General features: G+C 38.0%; 1 protein-coding gene across 1 annotated transcript in view; it reads right to left on the bottom strand.

Annotated features, from left to right (window-relative positions):
* Positions 1 to 13,082, bottom strand: part of helz (helicase with zinc finger) — a 101,157-nt gene that overhangs the window by 43,470 nt on the left and 44,605 nt on the right. Inside the window, exons 16-18 of the mRNA XM_041784415.1 lie at positions 8,091 to 8,270; positions 4,577 to 4,678; positions 851 to 1,029 (exon numbers count right to left, since the gene is read on the bottom strand). Coding sequence (XP_041640349.1) covers positions 851 to 1,029; positions 4,577 to 4,678; positions 8,091 to 8,270 — 461 coding nt within the window. The remainder of the gene's footprint in view (positions 1 to 850; positions 1,030 to 4,576; positions 4,679 to 8,090; positions 8,271 to 13,082) is intronic.

Here is a 13,082-nt window from a genome sequence, read left to right as displayed (position 1 = left end):
ATTATGATGAAAAAATATCCAATTATCTGCTGTAATATTTTTAACATCATCCAAACAGCAGAAATCCCACTTATACACGCTGCCTGAATTAGCCTTGTGCTTAGTTACTGTATAAACCACAGGTAAATACCGGCTAATGTAAACTCTGCTCACACTGCTCCCTCAGCAAATATCGTGAGTATAGCTTTCACAAGCATAGGGAATGAAGCTGACCGAGATTTGTGGGCCGTCTTCTCTCCTTTGGTAAAGGACGGTCCCATGCAGGGTTCTCAAATGGTGTGGAGAGGTACACTTGTGTGCTTTGAGGTAAGTTTAGGCGTGCTGTGGGAATCTGTATGACCATATGTTATTACTACAACTGTATAACAACTAAAGATGCTTAACATGTGTTTAAGAGGCTGTTTCATGGATATGAATATGGTGTGCCTTCATACTTTGATCTTGGGTGTGCCTTAGGCAAATAAAGAGTGAAAAATACTGGTCCAATGTATCCTCTGCTAAAGAAGATAATAAAGGAAGCACTGAAGCTGCTTATCATTTAGAAAATTTGAACAGCCTTTATCATGGTTGACACTCAAATACTTCCTGGTCATTTCCATTAGTTAAGAAAATTCCTCAGTAAAAAGGACGATTAGACGCCTGATTTAGTTTTTTTCCTTTAAATGCCCGAAGAACATCAAAGGTTTTTTTTCAAAAGCGTCACAATTCCTTCATAAAATTCTAATGATGATGTTTGTTACCAACCCAGAGTTTTGCACAATAATCTGTTGGGTGTCTAACCCATTTGCAAGTGAAAATCTAGCCATGCCTTAACCTCTCTCATGAATTTTGTGCGACACACATGACTCACCAGGGTCCAAGTCCAGCTGGCAGAGGTATTGCGAGGTGCTGAGGGTGACCACCACTACCCGGTGCCTGAGGATGTCCTCCTTTGTGGGCATCTGGAAAGTGATCTGTGTGCTGGAGATGAGACAGTACTGCTGGACCACTGGGTGAACCGTCTTAACCCAGCGGTTCCTGAAGTATACCCTGGAGAGAGAGACAAAATGGAAGACATCAAGAAAGAGAAAACCGTGGACTGTACGAAACAAAGAAATAGTTTCAGTGGCATCAATTTTTTGTTTGAAGAGAGGTTAAAAGCAGAATCAATGGCAGTTGCCATATTGGAAGTGACTGCTTTTACCTACCTCTCCTTTGATCTTGAAAGTTTATTGGGTAGACTTGAGCTTTCAAGCGAGCAGCTACAATGGGTCCACCTTTCAGTCAACCCAACCACTGCCATAACTATGAAAATTATAGAAGCTAAACTATAGAACTATAGAAGCTAAAACTTTTATTTAGAACCAGACAGGAAATACGTTTACTTCTATTTAAAACTGACATTTCCAGCTCTGACAAGAATTCCTCGGCTTTTGCAGCCAATCTCCAATGCAGTGGTTGTCAGCTGGTGGGTCGGGACCCAAACTGTTTTCAGTGGGTCACGTATGTGTGCTGGAAAAATAGAAATTTTGTAGGTTTATGATGTACAGTCCTTAGCGAACATCTATCTATACATCTTATTTTTCACTTCATTTTGTCATGACAAGTACATCTAGGCTGTTTTCTTGAAATCTCGACTTATTTATTTTGTTTCTGGGGAAAGCAAAACTTCTTTTTCCATGGTACTCTGTCAACTTTTCAAAATCACAAAACAACAAAGATTTACATGTTCTTATGGGGTATGGAGAAATATAGTAAGTATGCTTGGTCTCCCAGGGCTTTTGGGATGGTGTGCTTTTAAATATGTTTGGTCCAATTCTTAGTGAAGAAAAACGTGAGTGTAAATCCAACTTGTTTTATGTATCCATCGCCCTGATTCTGTAGCTTTACATAAAGTTGTCCTTACTTGTATCATACGTTTATAAAATTTTTATTTGACATTTATTTCTGCAACAACATTACAGCTGCAAGTAGTTTTGACCGAGTGAGGGCTTCAGCGATTTAACCATGCCCTATAATGAGTACAAAAAAATCTTTCTGGCCACACTCATTTTACAAACAACTCCTTTGGGAGGTGGTGCCATGCTTAACCTATAGAAAGACCTGCTACAAGCACCTCTAAAGACAAATTTCAAGTCAATTTCAAGCCAGACAAAGCAAAAAAGCAAGAAGAACAAAGGATCACAAAGGAGTAAAATTTCAGAGCTTCATAAAAATTTTATAGTGAACTGTTCTTCATTATTCTCATATGGACTCTTTTTTTATCTGAGATGAAAAAGATGCATGGTTTTATCATGTAATTTTTGCAGACACCTCAGATCTGAAGCAGACTTAGCTCTACCTGACATCCATTCAGCATTTTTATTCTTGACTGACTCCACTCATCTCAAAGGGGACAGAGGGAGCTCAAAGAGAAGTTTTCAACAGTGATTATGGATGAACTCACACTGAAATCCATAGAAATCAGACAGCCCACTCATGTGAAACAACTCATTTGATCGGCCACATTGTCCTTAGGCTGGTGTGTGTGGATTAAGCATACAGACTGTCCCGTTATCCTCTGGCTTGTCACTGTGGACATCCTCTTTGTGTCCCCTGGGCTACTGAAAGTGATTAAAAGTCACTAATACTGTCTTAGAAAGCCATGCATATCTATGTGTGCTTGTTGCTTCTGGGTGGAGATATAAATGTAACACAGTTGTTGTGCTCAAACTCCTGCCTATCACTCCTGGGGGGCTAAAGCAGCTCCCAGCTATTCAATCTCTGTTTAATGTGGATGTATTATTCTGGCTGCAGGCCAGTAACCCAGCTGATGTATAGATGACTGAGTGCATACAGATGCTTTCTGGTCCCAGCTGACAGAGAGGCCAGAGTCAATGAATACAAGATTAAATTAAACTGGACTGGAGTTCATGTTTGTAAGCAGTCATTTATAAAACATGATTCACTAAAATCAATCAAAGAATGAACCTAAATCAAAATAAAATGTGCTTGTCCTGTGAATATTAATTCCTTGTGTTAGAAAATGTTTTGTTGTTTGTTGCACAGAGAAAAGTCTGTTCTCTTGGTCTGGAGACCTAAAATTATTTCTGATAATAACTGAATTTATAAGACCAGGAGTTGTTCAGGCTCGTTAGAACCGGATGTCCCTTTCAGAGGATCTCAGATCATAAATTCTACATTTATTATTTTAAAATGCAAGAAAGATGCACATTTTTTAAGGTTTTATGACCAATCAGTGTAATTTAAGGAGGATGAGGCAGTAGCTACAGGTTTGGTTTAGTGGTTTAGCAGTTTGGCATAGGTTTGATTCACCAACCGACTCCACAGATAGATAACAACAATACCAGCTGCCTCTTAAGCTCATGTTTTGCAATTTAGTAAACAGGGCTGCATATGTATACTACATTATGTGGCTCTGATTGGCCCATAGTGAGTGTGACAGACAGAACATTTGTCCAATCAACCTCCAAGATTTTTTTCAAAGGTTTAATTCTTCCCAAACACAGACAATGGACGGTTGCCCAAATTGGTGGGAGACATTTCCCATGCATGGATACAAAAAACAGTCTATCTGGCAGCCAGGTTATAACTACAAAATATCTATTAACATATTTTTTTAACTTTCAATTCAAATATCATACATTTATTGTAATTGAGTCAAACGATTATAAAAACACATTTAATATACAATGAATGTAAATTAAATTGAATATTCCTCTGCTTCTAATTTAAAAGAAAATAAGGAATTAGTTGATCAAAGATAATGGCATGAACTTATCCACAGAAAAACAAGGTTGTAATGGTTTGGAAAGCTAAATAAGGGAGCAATAAAAAAAAGTATATGTTTAATATCAAAAGGTGCAGATGACTTTTGATGTGTCCACTGAGCCGTCTGTGAGTTTTTAAACTTAAATATAAGAATAATGGTGGGCTTATTTTACATCACTGGAGCTGCGGGGAGATGTTGCAATTAATCATTATCTTAAAAAATAATAATTATGAATGCAAATTTCACTTAACAGTTAAACATGTAATGTGAAATTTGCAAGTTTTAGCAGGACTAACACATTTAAGACTAAAAAGGATAGGTAATTAGGATATTTAGTTAAGAGTAGAGGGTAGAGTAGTTAGTATATGCAATTTATCTGAGTGGAGTAAGGCTTTATTGATAAAACAAATTAATTTGTTCAGTGTCCTTTTAATCCCAAGATTTAATATATCGCTCAATTTGAAGTTTAAAGTGGCCTCTGAAATTATCAAAGTATTTTTTAATGTCACTGACCATTATTGTATTTCTTTTTCCTTAAAAAGATTCAGGCATGGTTAAGGCATGGGTACCATTTTAAAAGTACTGATTTAGCACACGTATCTAAAAAAACAAAACAAAACAAAAACTAACAAAAACAAAAAAACAAACAAAAAAAAAACAATACCCAACCCTAATTAGTAATAGTTATTTCTGTCATCACATTTTTTGGTTATAAGCCTGTACCGTACCGTAACTGATGTTAATAGTCAACACACATTGACAAACAGCATAAAGCTTGTTTAATTCTGTCATAACATCTCATTTTCCTGAGGTGTGCTTCCATACCTGAGAGGTCTGGCATGCGGATTGCCTGCTTCTACGTAAGGATGAAGGTAGTCCTTAATGTAAAGGTCAGCTGCACTGTTGGAGTGGGTGCAGATGAGGACCCTGCAGAGACACAAAGCAAACAATGTCAGACTAGAGTGAGGGCAAACACATGCTGCAATATTTGGGGTTACAGATACAAAAAACATGGCCTATAAAGGAAAAAATATTCTGACTTGATGACACGGTGGGAAAGATTCTTGTTAAACATGTACACTAACATGTACTACTATGTAAGGGGGTAAACCTGACAATGATCTGAGCGCCCTGTTATTCACAGTTTTAACAGTGTGATGCACAGGGAGCCGCAGTCCAGCAGGATCACTTCCCTTGTCCTGGCTTTTAAAATATCTATAATTCATCCTACAGATAGTATGTTAAATCTATTCAGAGAATGAGTGATGAATATTACATTTCTATACATTTTTCAAAAGACATCTTTTACATAACATATATGGTCCCCTCTCCCTTATTAAAACACAAAATGTAAGCTTCTGTGCAGGGGACGGTGTCCAAGGTATTGTATTCATTTTTCATAAAGACCCGAGGGACAGATATGTGCTTTTCTACACACTCAGCCTCAAACACAAGAAACATCAGAATATCCCATTTTCTGCCCACGGTGAGGGAGCAAAATAATGATGACAAATACCAAAGAAATCTTGCTATGTTTTGTTTTTAACAACACTGTGTGGCCCACTGAAGTAACAGATAAGACCAAATCCTGCATGCACATCCATTCCAGCCCAGGGAATGTGTTCATAATTAAACTAGCCATGTTCATCTACCACAAATGAAGCAAACTGATCCAAACAAATAACAGCTTTCACCCTCCAGTGACACCACGTCCACACAAACACACACAAACCTCAGCTTGGCACTTTGCGGCTTGATGTTTTTTTAAATGTCAAAAACACGCTGCCACTGCCCGAAGCTAAAACTGAGACCACAGCAGACCCTGCATCCCCTAACACCTCATTCACGCCCTTTTATTGACCTCCCTCCAGTTCAACAGCTTTATGATGGATGCAAATTCAATGCACTAATTTCTGTCCTCTTCTCTATTGTTCCTTAATACTTTTAAACACTCCATCACAATTAAACCTTTGACTTGCCTTTGAGAAATATACATATATGCCGCATTCTAAATTATTATGCAAATTATATTTTTCTCTGATTTTCCTCAATAGTCAATGCAAACATCATTCAGCATAATTGTCAAGTCATCAACCGTTAAAGCATAATTCAAATTTTATTGAACAAATCTCCCAAAGAAAACTTTTTTTTCCCCAAAAATAACAAAACTCAAAATGCACTGTCCCAAATTGTTTCAAAAACAACAGAGTTTCAAAATATTTGATGGGTTGTAAAGAACTGGAAATGGTAGTTTGTTGAGTTTGCAGAGCTATTCTTTGCAGCATGAGATGGTGCACTATCATGCATGAAGATAATTTTGCTACAGAAGGCAGGGTTGTTCTTTTAATACCATGGAAGAAAGTGGTCAGTCAGAAACTCTATATACTTTGCCGAGGTCATTTTTACAACTTCAGGGACCCTAAAGGGGGCCTACCAGCTCTCTCCCCATGATTCCAGTCCATAATAGACTCAGTCACCTCCTTGCTGATGTTGCAAATAAGGAATCAAGACAGCGCTGGTCCACTTAAAATGCCAAAAATGCACACTTTGTTGTGATTTTTTTTAAATAGCTCTTCCCTCTTTCACAATTAATATTACCATATATTGTATTTTTTTGTTCATTTTTGCACAATTTTCAAAATTCTGTCCCAGCCACAACAACCAGGCCAACATAAATAAAGTAAACCTCTTTTATAGTATTAAAATCCCTGGTGTGCAAAAAATCCCCACTGAAACCCATTCAAACCACTTTTTTGATCCATACGCCATTAAGGCATGGATCATGCATTTTATGGTTTCTGGGCTTCACATTTGAACCTGGACCATTTTTTTACCCTGTGGCCTCATTTTTACCATATATGGGCTAGGGCAGGAAATACATGTTTTTTCCACCAGATATCAGTGTTATACTGCACTCTGCTCCCCTTCTTACTAACTCTCTGAGGTTTTGTTTATGTGCAGATAAGTGTGTGAGTAGTACAAGAATAAAAAAGGAATTAATCTGCTTTCCATGTAGTATACTGCAAAAGAAAAGAGAAGACATAGTGTATTTTTTTATCTAAAAATGCAGTGACACCAGGATTAAAACATGGCATTTAAAGGGTTAAAAAATGTTAAATGAATGACTATTTGACATTTATGATTAGGGCTCACCTTAAATGAAAAAAATATAATTCAATAACAGTAAAACAATTTTGAAATGTATGATACTGAATAACATGATTTAATGGTGTGCATTTATGTACAGCTGAGTGAAAAATGTGAGTATTTTAGAGTAACTGACCTCACAAAAAATACTAATGATCCATTTTAACCAATGATGCTACTAATCAATGACATATGCAAGGCGGCAATAAACAAAACATAAATTATCTAATTTTCATGTAGTATCTTGAAAAAAAAACAATTTGGGTTTTTTTTTTTATGAAAAAAAATGTGTTTGTTTACATTGCAAACATGGCATTCAAAGGGTTAAAAGATATGACAGTTATTGAGTATTTGGTATTTTTGTTAATGGCACAAGTTGACCAAACAAGGAAAACATAGAACTATCAAAAAAAAAAAAAAAAATTTTTATTTACAGTAATAAACCCCCTGTGCATTTTTGGCTCACTAAGAGGAAAATGAGGCAGCAATTTTTAGGGATACCAGAGGGTTAAAGGTCAGTGAGTACATACTGTACATTTGTTAAGTTATTTTAGTGTTGCATAAAGATGTGAAAGTTGATTTACCTTACAAAAGAACAGAGAGAAGGAGCTAACACAGTCTTACAGAAATTTGTTGGTGAGGTTTTAGTGCTGAAACCTTGGCAACACATTTGCACAATTTAGACAGTTGCAGGAGTTTGCCTGCAATTTTTGGTAATCAAAAACAAGAAATAACTTAATGGTGGGTACCTAGGACTTGTAGTTTTGTGGTTTCTGTGCTGTGGTTTCAAAAATAAAAACAGATATTGTTTTGATTTTTACTTGTACTGTATTGAGGATCAATACTCTGGTATAATTTCCTGGCTCTTATCTTGGTGCACTTTAACGTTCAAAAAGATGTTAATTTTTTTCGTCCAGCACCTTTAAAGCACTTGAAGGAAAGAGCCCAGTGCTCCTGGCTGTCAGTGCAAATATTTCATAACTCTTGAAAGTATAATACAATCACATAGCAGCACTAAAACAGTGCACTGCTTCGAGAATAATAACTGAAATGTAAAAAGAGCTCTTTTTGAAGATGAAAAACACAAAAGTTATTAATTTTATTCTGAAGATGAAAAAGGTTTGAGTGATGCTGAAGGCAATGGATTGAAAGGTAGGAGGTTAAAACATGAAATAAAAACACTTAAACACACCTGCTGTGATCCTGGCGGAGGATGTGCTTGACGGCCTGCGCCAGGGTGAAGGTCTTCCCGGTGCCATAAGGTCCGATGATGAGGATGGGTGGCAGGGGGATAGAGATGGGTGTGGTGATGGCCAGAATGGCCTCTTTCTGCTTGGCATTCAGACGGGGATCCAGCTGCTCGTCCCATTGCCTGAGGGTTGAGTATGTGTGGGAAATTGTTATAGGAAACAATAGATCAGCTTTTAATTAAACTATAGTATGCAGTGTCATTGTCATGAGTTTCATAAAATGAGGTTAAAATTTGGTTACGCAAGCAATGGCTCTGAATCCAGGAGATACAGAACAACGCTTTTTTCATTTAATCGACTTCAGCAAGAACGTAAGTTCATATGTAAAGACAAGAAATTTATGTGCATTGAGGGCTGAAGAATGTTTTAAAATATCTAATTGCAATTATTTTGATTTGGATTGCAAATGCAATATGAACTGTTATTAAATGAGCTGTCTTTTTTGTCATTCTTATTCTAATTAAGAAATTAAGAAAAACATTAAAAATGATAAAAGCATAACATGTCTGCTGCAAAAACTTGTATTAAACTGGTATTCTTCTGGCACACATTTCTGGTTTAAGAAATATCGCACCATCTGTGATTTGAAAATTGATGTAGGACATATTGGGATTTAATCTAAATTTCAATTAATTGCAGTGCAAACTAATAGATGAATAAAGAGGCTGCGATCAAGATAAAAAGTAGTGTTTGGTTGGGTGGGTGAAATTAAGCTGTGGACCTGTGGGAAAAAAGATCTAAAAATGTGGGTTGTACAGGTAAATGTAGTGTAAGGGGACCAACTGAAGAAAAGTGTACAAACATCACTGTCCTCAGTCTGCATGCCTTATTTTAGTCAAATCAATTATTTTTTTCCTTAGCTACTATATGGAGTCGTTATTGTTGCAAAACTCGAGAGTGCATTTTAACATTTTTAGAGCCTGACTCATCAATTTGTGCTCAAAACTGCCTCCTTGTGCTTAGATTTTCTCTGCTTGAAATTGTCTGCTTGCTCTCATATCTTTGCTCAAATCCCCTTGGCTCAAGCTCAAAAAATTCTTCCTGCATTCAGGTTGCTTCTGTGTGTTTATAAAACTGTTACTGGTTTTACTTTGTGCGTGCATGTATGAATTTTTTTTTCACATGCTTTTTTCACATCAAACAATGCTTTGGTGTGAGTTTGCGAATGTTACAGGTGAAGTTTAGTTGTATCGCAAACCTGTAGCAATGACTACAGCTGGTGAAGCAATAATGTTGGATGATGTTTTAGAGATAGTTTCTATCAGAACTAGATGGCATTTCCTTATTAAAAGATGGGCAAAGTACCACACTGAACGCTTTTCTTGACATAGAAGATGATTTTGTTCTTCTCCTGGCTAGACCAGCTACACCGTGCGCGAACTATGACAGCATTCGAGAGCAGGCAGACATTTTGAGCACAGAGAAAATAAAAGCACAAGGAGGCAGTTTTAAGCACAAATGTAGGTTTGAATGGAAAGTTAAAAGAAAAACCTGAGTCCAAAATAAATGAGTCATGCTCTCAAAATGTTAAAATGCATCCTTGAGTTTTGCAACAATAATGACTCCATAAACAGCCATAATCCAATCCAATACAATCAATACAGAAAGGTATAGATACAGAAAGGATACTTTCACATTTGAAAATTAACGAGCAACAAGCATTAATAAACCTTCCCACCATGAACATAAACCAGGCTAAACCTACATCCCCTACAGGATTTTAAATGTGCACTTCTAAAGTGTGGGTTATCGTGCATGTTGGGCTTGTATGCTCTGTTTGTCTCCTAGCATCACTGTCCTCATTACGCGGACAGCATCCTCACAGGCTGTGAATCCACCAACACCAACTGATTGAGCTCCAACTGAGACATGGTCGGGGGGCTGAGAGAAATCTCAGAGCTACACAGTATGTGTGTGTGTGTGTGTGTGTGTGTGTGTTTAACAGGGGCAGTAGATAAGTCCGCTTGGATGCCTACACAAATGCAATCAAGGCTGCGAGATAAAGAAATCAACTAACTGTGGTTTAGTATTCAGACATACACTACATGGACAAAAGTATTTAGCCAGACCTATTAATTACTGAATTCAGGTGTTTCAATCAGACTTGTTGCTACAGATGAATAAAATCAATCACCTAGGCATGCTGTCTTCATTTGCAAACATTTGTGATACAAAATGAGTCGTTCTGAAGAGCTCAATGACGTCAAGCATGGTACAGTGATAGATGTTACCTTTGCAGTAAGACTGAACTTCATCCCTGCTGGATATTTCACAGTCAGTTGCAAGGGAAATTATTAGGATGTGGAAGCAATTGAGGAACAACAGCAACTTAGCCACAAAGTGGAAGACCGCATAAAATCACAGAGTGGGGTCACTGACTGCTAAAGTGCATGATGCATGAAAGTCGCTGATTCCATGGCTGAAATGTACTGAACTTCTGCTAGCATTAACATAAGCACAAAAACTTCACAGCGGGAGCTTACTGGAATGGGTTTCCGTGGCCGAACAGCCTCATGCAAGCCTCACATCACCACGTCCCATAACCAGAAGGTGTGACTATGGACTGTGGAGCAGTGGAAACGTGTTTGACAGTCACCCCAAATTTCCATATACATATACACCGCAGGTTTGCTCCGATTGAAAGACGAGCGACCACGCCCACTGGAGGCGAGTCTAGAGCGCTGCGCCGCGGCGCGCAAGCCCTGATCAGCAGGAAGAGAGCACGGGAGAAATGCGAGTTCACGCAGGAATAGCATGTCAACAGTGGACTATTTTACCTTTTGGGGTTAATTTATCATCCTTTCCAGTATAAGTCCAAGATATTATTGCTAACTCCATTGGGTGAGTACATTAGAAAGTTAAAAGGTTAATGTTTGCTTAAAGAATCTTTGGTTTTATGCAAAATTCTTTGGCTAAATATCCCCAAAAGTTAATTTTTCCTCGACAATGGCGCCATTGTAGCTCTGTGACCCATTGACCTCTCAGTGACCCTTTGCTCTCACTGCAGGATGAGACGTAATGTTAATAAAGTGATGATTTACGATCGGGAGTCCATGATTGTGTTTTATTTTGAAAGAACTGGATGTTCTACACTTGTGACTTCCATGGTTGGTGCTTTCTGAACGACAGTGAATTTACGAGGTTTGGCAGCGGCCAGTGCTGAAATAGACCTGCAGCGTATCTGAAATGAAACGGAGCGAAGTGCTGCTCCAGGCACGCACCGCTGCCAGTCTAGAGCGCTGGCTATGGAAATGCTCTGATACACTATAGAGGGAGCGAAGTGCTCTGCAGTTCGATTCGCCGGCATTCTGCGGTGCACACGCTGTATATGGAAATTCGGGGTCAGATGGGTGAGTTTGGGTTTGATGGATGCCAGGAGAAAGTTACCTGCCTGACTGTGAAGTTTGGTAGAGGAGGGATAATGGTACGGGGCTGTTTTTCAGGGTTTGGGAAGGCCCTTTATCTCCAATGAAGGGTAATCTTAATGCTTCAGCATACAAATACATTTTGGACAATGCTATGCTTCAGACTTTGTGGCAACAGTTCTGGGAAGGTCATTTTCTACTCCAACATAACTGTGCCCCAGTGCACAAGCTTTGTGAGTTTGATGTGGAAGAACTTGACTGACCCACAAATCTCTGAACACAAACCCATCAGGCATCTTTGGGATGAACTGGATCATAGATTGTGATCCAGGCCTTCTCTTCAAACATCAGTGCCTGACCTCATACATGCTATACAGAATGAATGGGCACAAATTCCTACATAAACACTCTAAAATCATGTGGAAAGCTTGCCAAAAAGATTAAAGACTGTTAAAGCTGCAAATGGGGGACCAACATGTATTTGAATACAATGTCTTTACAGTCCTTGTTGGTCTAACAGTCAGGTGCCCAAATACTTTTGTCCATATTGTGTAGGTTAATATTACAAGCAGTTTTTTAACCAGAGTGTTCCTTTGTCCAAAAACATACAGCTTTATGGCATAAAACCCTCAGTATACAGGAAAATACACTGGCCTACATCTAATGAAGCATTCACTTACGCAAATTCCAATTTTAAAAAAGTCCCCATCAATCATAATCTTGTGCCTCTATGAAGCGGCAGCTTTAAAAAAAAAAAACCTCAGGGGATTATATTTGGCTCTAGTCAATTAAGATTACTGCAACACTCCTCTCACCTGTGCAACTTCAGAGAGAGATAATACAAAGCTGCAAAGAGCTGCCAGAATTTCAGAACGGCCGCCAAGTCAGCAAGGTGGCAGATATACAGTCAACTCTCAAATTGATGTGGTGTCCCCCCCCCCGGTATCTGTCAAACTGACAGGATGTGCATGCACAGGAGGAGTTTCTGTAGTTTTCTTCTTTCATCTTTGCATAATTGTGTGCCCATTCTCTGTTCACAAACACCTTCTTTCACTGTCACAATAAAGTACATTAATATCTACAAATCAGCAGTGTTCATCAAACTAGGTATGGAAAGCTAGTTCTTGTCCACACAGCAAGATAAATCAATCTGCTACATGTGCAAATGAAGTTTAAACTTCCCTTGTCTTTTTATTACTAATAGAGGTGAAACAAAGGTCACTGTTCAGTTTTGGGGTCACGGATCATTACAGGAAAAAAGCAACATAAAGTCCCAGATTTATAACTCGAGGTGTCCTTCCTTTATTTCTTTTAACTGGCAGCAGTGCAGCTCACAGTTTGTTCTCGTGTTACTGAGGACTACCTGTGATATTTTTACAGCCTGTGCTGTATTAAACATGATAAAAAAAAAAAAAAACAACAACAAAATAACAATATACAGAGAAATGAATAGCCTCATTTCTCCTGATTTTTTGATACATACAATGTTAAAAAACAATTAAAATGCATGCATTTTAGGGCAATACATAATATTTATTATTTAAGAAGAGTGTTGTGACACCATCACAC

This window comes from Cheilinus undulatus, linkage group 4, assembly GCF_018320785.1.
Source record: "Cheilinus undulatus linkage group 4, ASM1832078v1, whole genome shotgun sequence".
Classification (NCBI taxonomy): Eukaryota; Metazoa; Chordata; class Actinopteri; order Labriformes; family Labridae; genus Cheilinus; species Cheilinus undulatus.
The sequence above is the reverse complement of the archived record's forward strand: the minus strand, read 5'-3'. Positions and strand labels throughout refer to the sequence as shown.